Consider the following 21,220-nt stretch of genomic DNA (forward strand, 5'->3'; position numbering starts at 1 on the left):
GATGGTTATAGGGACAACCTCCTGAATATCCCAAGAAGGAATTGGGTAAAAAGTACATGGTCTTGGGGAGGACTGAGGTAGAACCTTCATCAGATAAAGCAGTAAAGGAAGGACAAGCAAGAGGGTTTGAGATGTAGAGAAGGAAGTTCATTGTGATGAACAAATTTTTGAAGAAATATAAGAAGAGGATTTTGCTTTTATTTGGTCATTTCAGACTCTTCATCATCCTATTTGGTATTTTTGGCAATGATACTGGAGTAGTTTGCCATTTTTTCTCCAGCTCATTTTACAGATGAGGAATTTGAGGTAAACAAGGCTTCAGAATTAGAAAGTACCTGAGGCTAGATTTGAGCTCATATCTTTCTTACTCCAGGTCCAATGCTTTGTCTACTGAGCCACCTAGATGCTTATAAGATGAGGTACTTGGCTAAAAGCATTAACAGATAAAATGAGATAGTAATGTCAAACTAAATAGAAATAAGGGCCACTAATCTGTACATTAAGATGTACATGTAAACTTCACATTCATTTAGTACCAAAATATGTTATCTATGTCTTATTGTACTTTTATTTATTTTATTAAATATTTACTATCTATAGTTTAGATGTGATGGGCCACAAGTTACCTGAGAGCTGTATGTTTTACACTCTGGTAAAAGAAGCCTGAGAAAAGATAAGAAAGTGTGGAATGGTCTCTCATGAGTGGTACAAAGAATAATTAGAGAGTAGCAAAATAATTGTTTCATTGAGGTAATGATTTCTTTAAGATTAGAGAGCATCACTTTCCAATGGACCCATTAAATTCAGTTGCATACTTTTCTATAGTTCCCTTTGAGTAGGAATGGAGAGATCAGGAAGAGGGAATAAACCAGGTATAGAGATCAGAAGCCTAGTGAATATAGGGAGAATAAGTTTCTTACCAGGAAGGGGCTATGGCTATAGACTCATACATCCTGGATTTATGTCCTAAGAGAAATCTCATCCTAAAGAAGTTGGTTATTTTATAGTTTATATTTATTTATTTATTTATTTATTTATTTATTTATTTATTTATTTATTTATTTATTTATTTTAAAAAAATATTCTCTAGAATTTACTTTTTTAAACTGTGGGTAACAACCTGATACAGAGCCTTGTAACTAAATGTGGGTGTCAAAAATTATGATTTATTATAAGTAAATGTTTGATATCTGTACCTATTTCATATGACTATATATCTGGAATCATGTAAATTTTCTCAAGTCAAAAGGGGTCATGCGTAGATAAATTTAAGAATCTCTGCTCTACACCATTACATCCCTAACACAGTGTCTTAGGAAATTTTTTCATAAAGCATCCATTTGAATCATAATCTAGTATCTTCCCAAAAATAATCAGAATCACTTATATTTAATGAAAAATAAATAGTATATAGAATAACTACTTATTTCTAAATAGAAAAAGAAAAGAAATGTTTAAAACACAAATGATTCATAGTGATCATTGACAAATCAAATTACGAAGCAGTAAACCAACATACAATATATTCTTCCCAATGGTTGATACTTAAAATATTAAAAACATGAACCAATTTTTGAGACTACTGTAGTAATTTATTTTTCATCTTGTTTCTGTACTGTCTGAACAATTTATTCAAAGACTCTCTCTTCTGAACAGCCAAAGCATAGCTTGGGCTCATTCATCATCTTATATGAGTTGTTTCAGAGATCACCTCCTGCTTAGAAAGCAACTCCTGGATCCAGGAGCTCTACACTTCTTAAACCCATGTGACTCTTATCAAGACTAGAAAAACATACATCTTAGGATCACTATTCAAAGACTTAGACAAAAAGAAAGACAAAACAGAAAAGATAGCCAGATACTTGAGGTTTAGTGTTTGACAGCACACATTTTTGCTATCATGTGCCATGCTATAGCAAATGATATGGCCTGATATAACATGATTGCTGTCAGAAGGAGAAGATACTTCTATCCTCTGGACAGAAGTCTGAGGAAAGGTTTGAAGATTCCTCATTTTTTGGACAGATAGGGGAGTGACTACAAAAGAAGTTCCCTCTTATTTTAAAATGCACTGTGTGCAAGTTTTTCCTTCTCAATGACTAAAATATTTAATGTTGCTTTCTCCTATATTTGACAATAATGTATAGATTATGGTATTAATAAGAAAATTATATCATCAAAGTACATGTCCAAAATGACCAATTTGGGATATTACATCATCCCAAAGTACATATCCTTCAATTCTAATCCAAAGCATATATCTCTTTAGAAATGAGTTGAATAGGGGGTTCATCAGATCAGCCAAGAATATCACAATCAACTGCATTACACACTCATTCCAGTTAAATGTCTGCATTTACAGTGGTTACTTTGAATACCAAATATATATGTTCCCACTTTAATTTCCGGAAAATGTCTTTGAGAATCTCAGAAAACCATTATTTGCTAATACCTTAGACTAATGATTTCTTTTTTTAAAATAATATTTTATTTTTTCCAATTATATATAAAGATAATTTTTATCTTTATTTAAAAAATAATTGAGTTTTAAATTGTCTCCCTACTTTCCTGTGCTCCCTTCCCTAGGATGTTAAACAATTAGAGGTTACATATATGTAATCATATAAAACATATTTCCATATAAGACTAATGAATTTCAACAAAGTGTATTCAACACTATTATTAATTGTCACTTCAGGGTTACATAAAGAATAGCATGAGTCCATTCAGTTAAATTCTTAGGCAACCTTCTAATATTTGTGAATACCCAGACCAATCTAATGGATCTGTAGATTATATTGTCCTTAAATACAAAGTTAAATGAATAATAAAAATAACATTTTATATAGTTCTCATGAAATAAAATAATTTATCAAAAAATATGGAAGAGAAGAGCAAAAATGAGATTTCATTTTGTAAGGAAAGGTGATTGATTGATTCTATAATAAGCTTTCAAAATATGGGAAACTCCTTTAATGATAATTAGGAAACTAGGATCAATTAGAAGTCAAAAATTTTGCCCTCAGGTAAGAAACTGAGACTTTCAGTGTGAAAATTTCTCCCTTAGCACGAGCAACCTATTCATTCCCAAATAAAGGCACTTTTTTTTTTTTTTTCTTTAATGGATCTCTGTCAAATCATGTGGCCTTCTAAATAGTGGTCCAAAAATAATAAATGATAGAAGCAACATGTTAGTTCAAATAGCATATGGAGTGAACCCCAAATAAAAATGGAGCTGAAGTAGATTAGAAGAGTAGGTCATAGGATTTGAGAGGATTTGAAGAATTGGGAGATTAGCATTTTGAGAGGATATCAACATATATGTGGAAATCTTAAATAAATGTAGAAAATGAGTTGGAAAGAAAAAGTACTAAAACCCTAGAGAAACAAGGGGAAATGTCATATAAGATGATAGATAACATCTATTAGGATCTTGATTGAAGTTGCAGGGGGGAGTAAGGAGTAATTTAACTTATCCCATAAGAATAATAAGTTAGTGAAGAAAATTTCAGCCAGTGCTAGAAAGGGTGACTCTGAATAGCATAATTTTTGGAGGGAGGGGAGAGTAGGTGGATAAAGAGATATGAGGGTAAGTATATATAACTAATTTAAGAAGAAGAGAATTAAAAATGAAAGAAAGTTATAATGCTTCGTTATATAATATGTACGGAAATCTCTTTCCTTAGATTTTAACTTGTATTTATGATATGTGAAAGTTTCAATGGATATTTAGATAAATTGCTTTTGACCTTATTGTAAAAATTTTCAGGAATATAATGGACTATGAATTTCAAATACAAAACATCTTTCTCAATTTTCTTTTCCTTTTAGGAAAGTGTCCTTTGGGATTATATTATATTATTTGAGTAAAAAAAAAAAAGACAGTAATATTTACTACATAATGTTAATAGATGCAACATCTCAAAATTACTATATAGAACATTTACTTTCTCTGAGGTTATACAAGAGATTGATAAGAGATTTACTCATAATTCCTTCAATTAATATATTGATATATTGATTATAAAAGAAAGCACCACAAAATACAGGGCTATATATTGTTGAAAATAGTTTTAAGGATACTTAATTTCCACTGCCACTATATCTATGGGATGATAAGCAAGTCACTTTGTTCTTTTGACTTAATTTATAACATTCATTTTCCCTATCTTCTTCTGACAGAAGCATTTTGAATGATGTAATATTAAACATGAGATATATTTAGAAGTGGAAATTTTGTAACATTAAAACTTCATTGATATTAAGGAATTATGAGAACAAGATTGAGAGCTGCAAGAAAGCTTGAGGATAGATAAGAAATGAGATCATCTCATTTCTTTATATTATATTTGAGGGAATGGAGGCCTGAAGAAGTCATGATTTGACAAAAGTCACACAGGTGATAAGTTACAGAGCCAAGATTCAACCCCAGATCTCCTCACCCCCCACTCACTGACAAATCTGAATTGATGAAACAAATGAATTGCAATTTTTTTCTAAAATAATGAAGTTTTATTGACACTTTATATACAGAAGAAACTAATCTTAAAACTTCTCACAGAAAAGTAAGGGACTTGTCTAAGTGAATAGATTCATATTTAGCCAAGTGATTGTATGCAAATCAGTTTTTTGAAAGTATTTAATAGTGCTAAAAATAATCTATCTCCTTAAAGAATTTTAATTTTTAAATCCTGTTTAAACTATCTATTTAGCAAACTCTTCTTTTACAGATAGTGTAAAATGGAAATCTTTTAGCCTGCCACCATAGGTTCAGGATAGAATCTCAATGATGATGTTTTTGCATAATAAAGCATTATTCATAGATGGCATTAGCATAGCATTTTAAAGTTTGCAAAGCACTTTATAAGTAATTACTTATTTATCTTCATATGAATTCTGCAAAGAATGATATTATTTCTTGCACTTTAAAGGAAAGGAAGCTGATACAGACTAAAAATTCAATGGCTTGCTGTTGATCAACTAGCTACAATTATTTGGGATCACAAAGCAACTCAGATTCTATTCTCCCCAAATATTATATAATAATGATGATGAAGGTGGCGATGATGATATTATTGACAGAATTTATGAAATGCTTGTTTATTTGCAAACAAATATTACAACTAGACATAGGTAACAATATTTAACTGCTCTCTCAAAAATTGCTAATGATCTTCCAACTGTCAAATAAAATGTTTTTATAGTCCTCATGTGTCTAGATTTCTCCATAGATCTAGTGTACATTGTTAGATTCTGATACAAGTCAAGCTAAATAACTAGATGAATTCTCCACTGTTCTGTTTTATGTTGCCTTCTGTTATCCCTTTGTTACTACTTCACTGAATCTCATCAACTTCCACTTATTCAATTATCATTAATTAATCAATTAGTTTATAAATGCACTGCTAAATCTCAAATCTACTTAACCAGCCCTACCTTCTCTTCAGACCTTCAGTATTGAATTTCCTGACTTTCAGACATCAGACAACTGAATATGCAGTAGAAATCTTAAATGTAAACATTAAATATGTGCAAAAAGAATTCATTATCTTTTCCCCAAATACTCCACCTTTGCAAAGTTCCCCAATGCTCTTGATGGTATTGTTATCCTCCATTCTCTCAGGCTCTATCCCTAACTTCTCACTTTTTAATCCTCTCCCATATCCAATCTTTTGCCAACACCTGTCAAATTTACCTTTGAATTAAATCTTATAATTTTCCTTTCTCTCCTATGATTAATACTGTCACCACTCTATGATAGGACCATACCACTTGAAGCCTTGAAGGCTACTTCAATATCTTGCTAGTTGGTCTGCTTGCCTCAAAGTCACTCCCAACTCAAATCCATCCTCCATTCAGATGCCAAAATGCAAGTCTGACTATTTCACTCTCTATGCTCAGTTTACTCCAGTGAGTCCCTTCTCACCTACAGGGTGAAATAAAAAAATCTTGTCTTTTAAAACTGTTCATAACCTATCCTCCACTCCAAATTTCTCTGTCTTCTTATACTTTGCATCTCTTCAGGTACTCTTTAGCTAGAGGACAGCAAGTCACTTAATCTTGTCTGCTTCAGTTTTCATATAAAATGAGTTGAGAAGGAAATGGCAAAACAGTCCAGTATTTTTACCAAGAAAATTCTAAATGGGCTCATGAAAACAATAAATACATGAATTCAATCTAATGACAGTGGTCTTCTAGTTCTTTGATGAACAGCATTTTCTTTATGAGAAGTATCTTCATATATAAAACATAATAATATTAATAATATCCAGAAGAAGTGTTTCTCTGAAAATCACATCTAGGCATTAGTTTGAAAATTAATAAAGTTTTTCACAGATTTTTTAAAAAATAGCAAACACTAAAACCAAATCTGGCATGATATATAGAAGGGGTTATCCCTCTTACAACAGAACCAAATGAAATCTTTCCATATTACAAAAATATCTCATGAGGTTTCTTAGAGGAAGGGATATTCATGAATGCTTTATTCTCATATTTGTTTCTAGGTTCATACATAAATATTTAGATACTATATTATTAAATAATAAATAAATGTATATACATTCAACATGATCATCCAAATGGATACTCTCTGGGTTCCAATTCATATTTACATAAATCCTTTACTTCATTAATACTACTCCTGCCTGATTACTTTTATCTTGACAAAAAAAACAATCTATGTCATTAAGAGAACTAGAGGAAATGAACTTCTGAAGAAAAGTACTCAACTGTGTCCTAATCCACCAAAATTAAATAAATAAATAAAGAATGAATGAATGTAAAATAAATAAAAGGAATAATAGTTTAAAGGGCATATATTTAGGGCTAGAACACCCCTAAGAGGACATTTAGTCAACCTCTTCATTTTGCAGAAGAAGAAACTGTGATTCATAGAGGCTAAATGAAATAGACTAATAAATGAAAATTAAAAGGGAACAGAAATTTGAAATAATTATTTTAATTTTATGCAAATTTAAACATTTTTATAGCTACATGTTGACAGCACATGCATTCTTTCATCAGTATAGAAACAAATGAAGTTAATACTAAGGTAAAAAGAATTGAGTAGATGGCAGACATTGCTAACCATTACTTATGTCACATATTACTATAATTTTAAAAATTAAGTGAATATATATATACATATTTCATATATATATATGAAAACTCTTTAATCTCTATGTTGCCTCAGTTTCACTGGCATTACAATATTATATATTACAAAATTGATTCACTCATTAAATCAAACAATAATTTTTGTATGCCAGATACATAAAAACATTAAAGGGTCCATTCTAAGTTGCTTATTGTTGTGACATCATCATTATTGCCAATGCTTCTATTTTCTTACTATATGTCAGGCATTATGTTAAGTGTTTTGCACTTATCTCCTAAGATATAATTACATATTTCATTTTATTATAGCCATTTTAAAGTCTTTGTAGAGTAATGGTTAGAGAGTTGACCTCAAAACTCAGAAGATCTGGGTTTGTGTTCTTCTGACATATTTAGTGCATTATTCCAACGAGGTTATTTAATTTCTCTGTGATCTAGGAAACTCTCCAAGACTACAAGCAGTAGGGGAGAAGGCCACCTGCAGGGTGGAGAGTTATAAGTGAGATTTTCACAAAAATAAAATAAGTTCATTTCCTACTTCCTTTACTGCCAAACCCTGAAATTATAACAATCATAATTAAAATTATATTCATCCCTTTCATTTATTTTCCTTTAGATTTTTATGTCAAAAGTTGGCAAGAAATGTGTTTTCTGGGATTTCACTGTTCATCATAAAGCCTCTAGATTTATTTCATCCAAGTGTGCATTCCTGAATATTTTTTGGAATAAAAACTTGATTCAAATTTAAATATTTCAAATCTAAAATAGGTGTTGTAAAATTTGAAACCTTGAATGTTTTATAGTGTCTTTTCATAAGCATTTTCAGTTTGAATAGTTCAATTCTTATTTTCTTAATTATTCAATTTTGAAAATCATATCATTAGAGTGAATATTTGTTTTAAATAATTTTTAAAATTTTTTTTTACCTTTCAATAACCAAGGCTTCATTATATATAGTGAAGTTCAAGTTTTGGTGTTAGCAAACTGAACAAAAGTTAACATTGTCCAAGTGTTAAAATATGGAAGAGAGTTTATATGCTATAAGCAAGTGATCTTTCAATTCCTAGAAAAAATAATTTATATGAATTTTTAAAGTATAGTACATATATTACATACACACACACACATACACACACACACACACACACACATATAGTACATATAGTTTGTTGTTGTTTAGTCATTTCAGTTGTGTCCAAACTCTGCATCTGAATTTTGGACTTTTTAATGGAGAGATTTGCCATTAACTTCTCTAACTCATTTTACAGATGAAAAACTGAGACAAATAGGATTAAATAACTGAAGCTTGAACTGAACTTGTGAAGATGAGCTTCTCAGTGTCCTATCCTTTGTACTACTAAAAATAAAGGCTTGATCACAAATTAATCAAGAAAAACTCTTTTTGCTGCCACTCTTCCTCTTTGCCCTCCTCCTCTTCTCATACTCCTTCATCTTTTCCCTTTTTTCTCTTCCTTTTCCTTCTCATATTCATGGATCTATTTTTTCCCATAAGTTTAACATTTTAACAATATTTCTAACAAACATTTTGATAATGAAAAAAATTATATGCTTAACACATTTTCAAATGACAAAAATGAAATATAAATAATATAATCAATGATAAAGTTAGAATCCAAGAGATCCCAATGACATAGAATGCAGAAGCAACTACAAAAAGATACAAAAATTGTACCATATGCTTGGATTCAAAATATAGTTTTCACAAAGGAAAGTTGTATGAGTTTATGCATAGTTCACAGGAAAAAATATATGAAAGGATTCTAATTTTATTTTTAGTGAAGACTACATCATGGTAGCTAAAAAAGCTAATGTTGATGTTGGCTATAGTAAGAAAGAAATAGTGTACAGAATGAGGAAAGAATATAACAACCTTAATTTATCTGGAAGGGTATATTCTAAGAGTATCCTGGTCTATTTAAATTACTTAGAAATTCACAAATGGGCTACACATTACTAATGAAAACAAAAGAGTTACCACAGTACATGTTAACCCATACATGGAAATCTTAAAACCTCACACTAGACACAAAGGAAGTTGTAAAGTCAGTTGGAGCTGGATGAAAGGGAAGCCAGTAAATCCATCTACCAAGAAAATTTCCAGATCTAAGTTGTGATTGTCTTTAGGTCATAATATGAAACTAAATTAAAGAGCTCCAGATTCTTAATTTGTTTTACTCAAGTTACTTACTTCATGTTTCTTTGAGTTGTTTCATACTTCATGAATAAATTTTTAAAGATATATTTAGTTATATTTGGTTTATATTTAGAGGAAAATAGATACTTTATATTCTTGAAAAATAATAGTGAGAGCACAGAGAATTAGTCTTAAAAGTCAGGAAAATAAGTTCAAGTTAAGTCTTTGATATGCAATAACTGAGTGACCATAATCAATTTGCAACTTCTTTTTCTCATAACTCTTTAAGACTGTTAATTATTGATAAATTGTGAATTTGCATTGGTTAAGGCAGTTTCTAAAACCAGAAGTTCATTATGAGATATATGGCGAGGGTCATATTGTGATGATTAGTCATCAATTTTCTTGGGTTGCTGAAAATAATAAAATCATATCTGATTCATATTCAGAATATCAGAACTCCATGCTCTACATTTTACATAAAAATATTTCTATTACATAGGTTTTTTAAACTCTTACTGAGTATTATATCCTTATCTTTTTCTTTTGTGACACATTTCTTCCACCTCAGAATTTCAAATCATCTAATGTGGCTATGCTACAATTATTAGATTAAGTTGCCAGCCATTTTTTCCAGATCTTAAATCCTATCATGTTGCCTTTTTAAAGAAAATGAGGATATGAGAGGAAATACACCTGCCTGAGGATCAATACAATTCATTCCTCATCTTGGATTGATTATGTATTCTTCTAGAGAACAATTGTTTGTTTGTTTTTTTAATTTTTCTTTTCTTTTTCTCATCAGATAACTACAGAGATAGTTCTAGCTAACACTAGACAAGATTTGCTGCTTCCCTTCCATCCCTTCACCTACCTCTTATCTATTCAAACACAATTTATATAATCATTCTATCTGTCTTGTTAAATATACTATAACAATGAAATAAGGTTATTATGGTTTCCATTCATAATTTGCTGATAGATGCACATTTCTTTTCAATTCTTTGTAGAAATATCTATTCTCTCACTGGTGTATCAGCAATGAAAATATTCTTCTGGCATTAAAATTATAATTATATTTCCATCCCAATCTGAATAAAAATTGATTTATAGTACACATATTGACAGTTCAATATAAGGGGTAGGAAGAAAATAATATGAGCATTCATATCATGCCTAAAACATATCAGCAACTATTCTAAAAGCACTATATCATTTGGTTTCTCACAACAATCCTGTATCTTGAAATTGATAGAAATTAAGTGACTTATTCAGGGTCACACACATAGTAAGTGTCTGAGGCCAGATTTGTACTCACATCTTCCTGACTCCAAAACTGCCTCAATATATGTTACCAATTATACCATTATGTGACAATGGCAAATCTAAAAATCAGTGCTTTATTGACTTCCCTTTCCTTTACAGAAAAAGGCATTTCCACCTTAGATATTCTCTACATCACTGAAATTTAGACTTAAACCATACTCAGATGAGACCTGCATTTACCAAATGACATAACCTCTAAAGGACTATTAGACTAATTAAAAATTTTGGAGTAGCTGTATTGTTAGCTCTTTATTTTATTGTGTACTGTTTTGAGCTTCTCAAGGTTTTAGGTGGACAACAATGTGACTGTTATTATTATCAGAGACTAAATTGGAAGATATTGCATCACATTTCAGATTTTGCCATACTCTTTTTAGTGAACATTTATGATTCAGTGGTCATTTCAGTTCTATCCACATATCCAACATGTATTCAGTTGATTTGGCCCCTTAGCCACTCAATTTTACTTCAGCTTATCCCTCCCTGCTGTCTAATATACAGATATTTACTATTTTTTTTCACTGGCAGATTTACTCATCAGTAGTAGTCACATAGATACTATTATGTGCTTCATCTGTATAATGTGAAAGAAGAAAAATATGGATATACTAAATTTGTTCAAGTACTACAGCATTCTAGCATCAGGCAAGCCTTAAAAATGTAGAAAAATGGAATGATGGAATAAGTCATTTTTTCAAAGCCTCCAAATAATGGTAGCATAATTTAAAGAGATATATTCACTGTTATTATTTCACTGACTACTTTGTTCCTATATCAGAGAGCCCAGATTCAAGAATTATAAAATATGTGATTCTCTGCTTCTAAATATTTAGCATGATAGACATACTAGATCTGTCAGAATATTAAAATAATTTGATCCCTTCTTTAAATTAAGGGAACACTATTCAGAAAAGCAAGCACTAGCTTAGCTATTACATTTTCATCAGCTATAGTAGCTTTGTTTCTATCTACTACCATATGTCAGTAACAGAAACAGGGCTGAAAGGAAGATTAGTTTGTCATCTTGCTTCAGGCAAGTGCGTACCTCCCATATGTATCTCTGACAGATGAAACTAACTCAATTTTAAAAACCACATAGTTTCTTAGCAACTCATTTTTAACATTCTTTTTATATGTAGAATCTTTAAATTTAAATATATTACTCTCCATGGTCTACTGTCATTGACTCTGTCCTCAGGGTTGCATGAATGACATCTGATCATCACATTGATGAATAATAAAGTCACTTCTCTGCCTCTACCAAGTGTAGTTTAGATAATATCCAACTTAAAAACAAACACATGTAAAAATTATTTTCTCAGCTTTCAACCATTTATTTATTTAGTCAAGCACCTTGATTACTTTAATGTTTCCTTCCTCTGTATTTTCCATGCTTTTTTGGAATGTGAAGACAGGAGCAAAATAGTGTTTAATCTTTTCTCAAAATAATGACAAGGTTTGTATGTTAACTATTCCTATTTCTGATAAACCTATCTCTTTCATGTTTTTTTTAAAAGAAAATACATTTGTTTTATATTGCTTATAGCTCTGCAAACAAGCTTACAAAATAGAAATATATAGATTTAACTTTTCCTACAGATTAACACTTTACTCATAGACTAAAATAAAACCAAGTTCAATATAAAATGTTACATCTTATATAATTAAAATGATTACTATAGTCATTTGGAAGGCACGCATTTCTAGAGAGCCACATCATTTAAGTAGTTTTTTCTAGGTTTCTTCCATTTTGAATTTAACTTTGAGAGGAGAAAAATGTTGAAAATCAACTTCTGAATGAGAATTTGTGTTTGCTTTATTCACTATTAAAAAGAGATATTCACCCCCAACCAAAAATTAAACTCGAAATACAAAAATTAAAAGGAGAAATCAATAAAATTGAAAGTAAAAAAACTATTAAATTAATAAATAAAACCAAGAGTTGGTTTTATGAAAAAGCCAATAAAATAGATAAACCTTTGGTAAATTTGATCAAAAAAAAGAAAGAGGAAAATCAAATTGATAGTCTTACAAATGAAAAGGGGGATCTTTCCACCAATGAAGAGGAAATTAGAGAAATAATAAGGAGTTACTTTGCCCAACTTTATGCCAATAAATTTGATAACTTAAGTGAAATGGATGACTTTCTCCAAAAATATAGGCTCCCTAGATTAACAGAGGAGGAGATAAATTGCTTAAATAGTCCCATTTCAGAAAAAGAAATAGAACAAGCTATTAATCAACTCCCCAGGAAAAAATCCCCAGGGCCAGATGGATTCACATGTGAATTCTACCAAACATTTAAAGAACAATTAGCCCCAATGTTATATAAATTATTTGAAAAAATAGGGGATGAAGGAGTCCTACCAAACTCCTTTTATGACACAGACATGGTACTGATACCTAAACCTGGTAGATCGAAAACTGAGAAAGAAAATTATAGACCAATCTCCTTAATGAATATTGATGCTAAAATCTTAAATAAGATATTAGCAAAAAGACTTCAGAAAATCATCTCCAAGATAATACACTATGATCAAGTAGGATTTATTCCAGGAATGCAGGGCTGGTTTAATATTAGGAAAACTATTAATATAATTGACCATATTAATAATCAAATTAATAAGAACCATATGATCATCTCAATAGATGCAGAAAAAGCATTTGACAAAATCCAACATCCATTCCTAATAAAAACTCTTGAGAGTATAGGAATAAATGGATTATTCCTTAGAATAATCAGGAGTATATATTTAAGACCGTCAGTAAGCATAATATGCAATAGAAATAAACTGCAACCTTTCCCAGTAAGATCAGGAGTGAAACAAGGTTGCCCACTATCACCATTACTATTCAATATAGTACTAGAAACGCTAGCCTCGGCAATAAGAGCCGAGAAAGAGATTCAAGGAATTAGAGTAGGAAATGAGGAAATCAAACTATCACTTTTTGCAGATGACATGATGGTATACTTAGAGAACCCCAAAGACTCTGCTAAAAAGCTACTAGAAATAATTCAAAATTTCAGCAAAGTGGCAGGATACAAAATAAATCCACATAAATCCTCGGCATTTTTATATATCACTAACAAAATGCAACAGCAAGAGATACAAAGAGAAATTCCATTCCAAACAAATGTTGAGAGTATAAAATATTTGGGAATCCATCTACCAAAGAAAAGTCAGGAATTATATGAGAAAAATTACAAAACACTTGCCACAAAAATAAAGTCAGATTTAAATAATTGGAAAGACATTCAGTGCTCTTGGATAGGCCGAGCGAATATAATAAAGATGACAATACTCCCCAAACTAATCTATTTATTTAGTGCTATACCAATCAGACTCCCAAGAAACTATTTTAATGACCTAGAAAAAATAACAACAAAATTCATATGGAAGAATAAAAGGTCAAGAATTGCAAGGGAACTAATGAAAAAAAACTCAGAGGAAGGTGGTCTAAGTGTACCTGATCTAAAGCTATATTATATAGCAGCAGTCACCAAAACCATTTGGTATTGGCTACGAAATAGACCGGTAGATCAGTGGAACAGATTAGATACAAAGGACAAAAAAGGATACATCTATAGCAATCTAATCTTTGACAAACCCAAAGATTCCAACATTAGGGATAAAAATTCATTATTCGGAAAAAACTGTTGGGAAAACTGGAAATTAGTATGGCAGAAATTAGATATGGATCCACACTTAACACCATATACCAAGATAAGATCAAAATGGGTCCATGATTTAGGCATAAAGAGGGAGATAATAAATAGATTAGAGGAACAGAGGATAATCTACCTCTCAGACTTGTGGAGGAAGAAGGAATTTATGACCAGAGGAGAACTAGAGATCATTATTGATCACAAAATAGAAGATTTTGATTACATCAAACTAAAAAGTTTCTGTACAAATAATACTAATGCAAACAAGATTAGAAGGGAAGTAACAAATTGGGAAAATATTTTTAAAAACAAAGGTTCTGACAAAGGTCTCATTTCCAAAATATATAGAGAACTGACCCAAATTTATAAGAAACCGAACCATTCTCCAATTGATAAATGGTCAAAGGATATGAACAGACAATTCTCAGAGGAAGAAATTGAAACTATATCCACTCACATGAAAGAGTGTTCCAAATCACTACTGATCAGAGAAATGCAAATTAAGACCACTCTGAGATACCACTACACACCTGTCAGATTGGCTAAGATGACAGGAACAAATAATGACAAATGTTGGAGGGGATGTGGGAAAACTGGGACACTAATACATTGCTGGTGGAGTTGTGAAAGAATCCAGCCATTCTGGAGAGCAATCTGGAATTATGCCCAAAAAGTTATCAAACTGTGCATACCCTTTGACCCAGCAGCGCTACTACTGGGATTATATCCCAAAGAAATACTAAAGAGCGGAAAGAGACATATATGTGCCAAAATGTTTGTGGCAGCCCTTTTTGTTGTAGCTAGAAACTGGAGGATGAATGGATGTCCATCAGTTGGAGAATGGTTGGGTAAATTGTGGTATATGAAGGTTATGGAATATTATTGCTCGGTAAGAAATGACCAGCAGGAGGAATATAGAGAGGCCTGGAGAGACTTAAATCAACTGATGCTGAGTGAAATGAGCAGAACCAGAAGATCACTGTACACTTCAACAACAATGCTGTATGAGGATGTATTCTGATGGAAGTGGAAATCTTCAACATAAAGAAGATCCAACTCACTTCCAGTTGATCAATGATGGACAGAGGTAGCTGCACCCAGAGAAGAAACACTGGGAGGGGAATGAAAATTGTTAGCACTAATATCTGTCTGCCCAGGTTGCATGTACCTTCGGATTCTAATGTTTATAGTGCAACAAGAAAGTGATATTCGCACACATGTATTGTACCTAGACTATATTGTAACACATGTAAAATGTATGGTATTGCCTGTCGTCGGGGGGAGGGAATAGAGGGAGGGGGGGTAAATTGGAAAAATGAATACAAGGGATAATATTATAAAATATATATATATATATATATATATATAATAAAAAAAAAATTAAAAGAAAAAAAAAAAAAAAAAAAAAAAAAAAAAAAAAAAAAAGAGATATTCAGGGGCAGCTAGGTGGCGCAGTGGATAGAGAACCAGCCTTGAATTAAGGAGGACCCGAGTTCAAATCTGGTTTCAGACACTTGAGACTTCCTAACTGTGTGACCCTGGACAAGTCACTTAACCCCAGCCTCAAAAAAAAGAAAAAAAAGAAATGAGATATTCACACTGAGTCATTTATCATATTAGCTGAAATTGGAAATTATGAGTATTAAGAATTGTTAGAGCAAATTGATATAGAAATTCATAATTAATTTGATAATTTCAATATTAATTTCCAAATTTAATTCCAATACTAACAGTTGGGAAAATGATGTTTGTCTCTGCAAAAAATTTCAGAAGCCTTCATATGTGGAAAAATAAAGTTTAATAATTAAGGTTAGCTGGTTTGAATCATAACCATAAGCATTGGAATTCATGGTTATCAATATTTTTCTTAATATTTGATCAGGGTCAAAATGGCAGCACAGGACCCATTATATTACAAACACTGAGTATTTTTGAATGAATTAAGAGAACATTACTATAAGCTTAAGTAAATATAAATATAATTCTTTAATATTATTCAAGCAAACTCCTAAGCAATTGTATTTCTATTCCATTACTATGCTACATAATTTGCTCTCCTGAGTTATTTATTATATTAAAGGTAAGTCTCAAGGATAGGTACCTAGTTGTATATACAATATTGAAGATATATAACCATGAAGAAAAAAAAAACAAGCAAAAAAAAATCTTTTTGTCAATACTTACTATCACCTCGACAAAGCAATGGCCCCAGTTTATAAGCCGCTTCAGAATTTGGTCGGTCTGTATCTGTAATTACTATTTGAGTTACTGGCAGATGTTCTTTATAGGAAAGGAATCCAGTGTCATTAGCCCTGAAAAATAGAAAACACAGCAAATCATTCTTAAATTAACCTCATTGACATTCATGTCATAGAAAAAAAAAAAAAAAAGAAGAAAAAAAAAAAACTATTTTTCTTGTACTCTTAAAAATCAAGATGTGAACTTGCTCACATATACCAATAAAAGATCGACCATTGCTCATCTGAAAGCTTGTAAACATGATCATATTTTTAATTAGGGTATTTAAGAGCACAAAGCCTATTTTTCATCTAAATTACTACATAGTAGTAAGTAGGCAGGCCTAGAAGTGTGGTCATCTATTCAAGTGTGAGATTACATTTTTGACCTAATTAATTAGCTAACTGCTTTCTAGAGTTAGTCACTGTACAGTTATTATTCAATATTTATGCATGCATAAATTGCTTTACTTATTGCCTTACTGAAAAATCACCTCATTGACTTAAAAAGCATTTTAATTCCAGCTATTTGATGAATTTATTTTGTGATTTTTTTCAGCATTTCATTTCTCATTGACCTAAAAAGAAGAGAAAAAAAAAAAACAGCATAAAGCTCCTTCAAGTTCCTGTTATAGCATTAACTAGTTAAATTATTTAATAACCTTAGATTAACAGCTCTGTGCTATGTTTCCTAGGTTAAAAAGTGAGAGGCTTTGATTAGATGATCTCCAAGTTCCTTTCCAGCACTAAAATTCCAGTATTCTCTGACTAGAGAACAATGAGAAATAAAATACAATTTGATGAAATGCTGAAATCATCTTACATGAACAATTATGGCTTGATCATAAAAAATGGATAGTTCAAAGAAATAAAATAAATGTGAATCAGGTAGAAAAGTTACTTGTACAAATCCAAGTTACATTTTTCTTTGCCAAATATAGTTCTACTTAGACATATTTTAAATAATTCACTTCATCAGTTTGGATCTGGCAAAAAAAAAAGATAACTGGATAAGGTTTTAAAATACTTGCCATGGTTCAGCTTTTAATTATTTGTATGACAATGGTTGAGTCATTTGACAGAATTACAGACTGAATCTCACATTTGTAATGGATTTCAGAAGTCATCAATGAAAGTTATGGATATAGAGGAACATCCTTTACAATATGCTTATCTCTTCTTTACCTTTTTATTGTTTTACAAAATAAAGAAAAATGCAAAATACAATAGAAGAGTTTTAAGGTTCCTTCTATCTCTAAATTTCTTTGTTCAGTTATTCAGTCATGTCTGACTCTTTATGATACTATTTGATTATTTCTTGGCAAAGATACTTGACTAGTTTAACAGTTTCTTTTCTGGCTCATTTTACAGATGAGGAAACGGAAAACAATCAGGGTAAAGTAATTTGCCCAGGGTTGCTCAGCTGTTAAGGGTCTGAGGCTAGATGTGATTCTGAAGACAGGTCATCCTACCTGAAGGCTCTATTTACTATGCCACCCGCTGCCCATGCATTTTATCAGGGTAGTACCTAAATTGTCAGTATAACAAAGCCACTTATCTTTGTAAATATACAACAATGAATATGAATGCATAAATATTTGATTATTCCAGTTCTGTTATGTTATCTAAATCCAGATGTCAGAGAAAAATATTTTACAAAATCACATTCAACATGATCCCCACCTTCCCCTACTCTGATACTTTATATTATAATCATAGCATTCTCAATTCCAGTTCACTTTACATTAGTATGAAACTGAACTGGAGTTGAGGTTGCTATGCTAAAAATTCAAGATTATATAGTTCTTTCAGGTTTACCTGTCACTTTTCTTGTAAATCATTGGGCTTATGTGATATATAAGTATTTTTATTCTCATTAAAAAAAAAATACAGATAGGAATGGTGATCAATCAGAGTTCTCAGAAAAGCTATGGCCAATTCTTTGGACACTGAAATTTTTTGTAGAATGTTGACTAAAATGAATCATATCATATAGATATTATAAGTGACTGATAAAGGACTTAGACCTATATCTGCTTATATCAAGTTCAAGACTATCACATCATGCCTCTAAAAAGGTACAATATTTGGCAGATTTTAAAGACAAATTCAAAGACTTTGGATATTGCTATGGTGATAAACCTTATGCTTGATATTCTAAGACCAGACTGGTTACATTCAAGGGAAAAAACTCAGAATCATAAAGCTAGTCAGCGGACAACAATTTAACTTTTTTTGCCAGTCACAGTAACTTCTATCAATCAATAGTTGTATTTCAAGGGAGTACATAAAATGATAAAATAACTGATCTTTGTAGTACTTAAGTATAAAATGAAAATAAACTTTTCAAAATTGTCTATCTATTCTATAAGATCCTATTAAATTTATATAATAACATATAGCAGGTGATATGAATATATACAATTGTGTAGACATGTATATAAACTCAGATATAGGTATGCACATATATATCCATGTGCAAAAGTTTGGATATGTACATATTCTGTGTATTTTGTGTGACAATAAAACATATGTATGTTTTTGTGTGTGTATATATATGTATGTATGTGTGTATATCTATGTATATGCATATACCTATTTGCATATAGATATACACACATATATATGTATGTATATATACACATATATTTTTGTGTATGTCTATGTGTACATGTATACAAATATACATACATATGCATATACCTATTTGTACATAAACTCATATTGTATACATCTATGTGTGTATGCATAAATATATTAAATCATATATTGGCATCTATAGACATATACATCCATAAAAGCTTGTTGGAGTTGTTGAATCATTCCATTATGTCCTACTCTCCATGATCCCATTTGATGTTGCTTTGGAATATATTTCATGGGTTTACTTTGAGATAGTTCATTTATTTAATTACTTTATAATTAGTAATATTAATTTTTCATGTTCTTTGAACAAAGAGCTAATACAATGAAGTGATATTGATATATATATATATATATATATATATATATATGAATGACTGGGACATATACTTATCTAAATAGGTATATGTATACATAATATAAATACACTCATACACATCTATATGCAGATATAGAAATATCCTTGAACTTTCTTTTGAAACACCTGAAAACATTACTGTGAAGGTAATAAATCTATCATTAAATTTGAAGCTTTATAAATGTACAGAGAGTACTAAAAATTAAAATGTGTGATCAAGACCATAAATCACTCGTCTTTCTACTTATAGCTCCATTTTTGGAAACTTCCTAATTAACTTACATGAATCTACTTTCACCCCACAGCTTCTTCCCTAATATTCCATTTCCTAATATTCACTAAATATTTCCTAAAATTCACTAAATAAAAGCAACAATCTATAAGCAGCTGGGACACTTGTATTATCAATTCTGTAAGAGCTGGCTAAAATTTTTGTCAAACAAATGATACAGTAATTATCTCTGTTGTTTTTTTTCCCCCAATGAAGTGACGTAAAATTTTCTAATAGCTGTCACTTTTATGATGACCATCTTGGATCTGATATGAAATGGTTTTATATGAATATATAAAACATAAACAAATAATTTTAATTTTTTGAAGAAGCTAAGAAAATTCTGTTATAAAAATGGAAAGGGAAAAAGATTATTTTAAATATTTATTTTGACATTCATTTTAGGTAATATTTGTGATATTCTGGAATAATATATTTAATTGGAACCCTAATTATACCAATCTGCTTTATTATATTTTTGTCCATTTCATGAAGATTTGATCACTATTTATTGTTGTTTGTGCCTTAGAAAAGGCACAAGATGAGTTTGAGAATACTAAAACAAGGAATCCTGAAGGAGAAGAGAAGTAAAATATACACATCTATACACACTTGTATGCATGCACAAAGCACCAAAAAAATTCTAAAACAGAAACAGGAGATTATATAAGTTCATAAGATGAAAGTATTGCATTACACGTTTTTTGATGAGAGTACCCTGCTGACACTCTTCTGAAATCAGGAAAAAGAAAAAAAAGAAGGCCTCAGTTTAGTCCTTCTTGGCAGTTTTTTTAGTGATTATGGACAAAAGACAAAGAAGTAAACATGGACAAGTAGCAATCTTCATCATTGTAGGGAACTCCTGAGCTGACAAGATCACAGGTTCATTTGAGTTCAGCCATTGAAGTCAGGAAATTTACTAACTTTGTGATGATCCTATGCAAGTAACATGATTTCTATGTTCCTAGTGTTCCCAACTGTACAATGGGGATAATAGAATCTACCTAAGATTATTATTATAAGTCTATCTGATTTGTTCTAAGTTGACCTACATAAATAATATAATTTAAAATTTTTAATATTTTGGGTTTTATTTTTCCATATAATCAATTTTTCAGTGATTGGCTTGATGTCTTTTAGGACCCATGTGACAAGTAAAGAGCTTCTGTTCCAAAATCATAACTTCCCTTTTTATTAATGATAGGCTATAGTTAAAGAGTTCCTCTTTATTTCCCTTAAATCTCATGCTACTTTAAAAATAATCTTCAACTTACACTAAACAAATCTCAGTTTTGCATTGAATTTTGCTGAAGGTTAATACTGTTAAATAGAAACTCCTAATAAAAATTGTCATATCATCTGTATTTGTTCCCAAAGTGTAAAACTGCAAAGCAATTTTAATACTGTGGATTTCCTTTATTTCTATATTCCTGTGTCAGATTTC

The 21,220-nt window shown here is 30.6% G+C and overlaps 1 protein-coding gene across 3 annotated transcripts in view; it reads right to left on the reverse strand.

Annotated features, from left to right (window-relative positions):
- CNTNAP4 (contactin associated protein family member 4) overlaps window positions 1-21,220 on the reverse strand; it is a 641,498-nt gene that overhangs the window by 60,334 nt on the left and 559,944 nt on the right. For all 3 annotated transcript variants that reach the window (XM_074281700.1, XM_074281701.1, XM_074281702.1), the window contains one exon: window positions 16,452-16,579. In XM_074281700.1, coding sequence (XP_074137801.1) covers window positions 16,452-16,579 — 128 coding nt within the window. The remainder of the gene's footprint in view (window positions 1-16,451; window positions 16,580-21,220) is intronic.

Source organism: Sminthopsis crassicaudata, chromosome 1 (genome assembly GCF_048593235.1).
Source record: "Sminthopsis crassicaudata isolate SCR6 chromosome 1, ASM4859323v1, whole genome shotgun sequence".
NCBI classification, from domain to species: domain Eukaryota; kingdom Metazoa; phylum Chordata; class Mammalia; order Dasyuromorphia; family Dasyuridae; genus Sminthopsis; species Sminthopsis crassicaudata.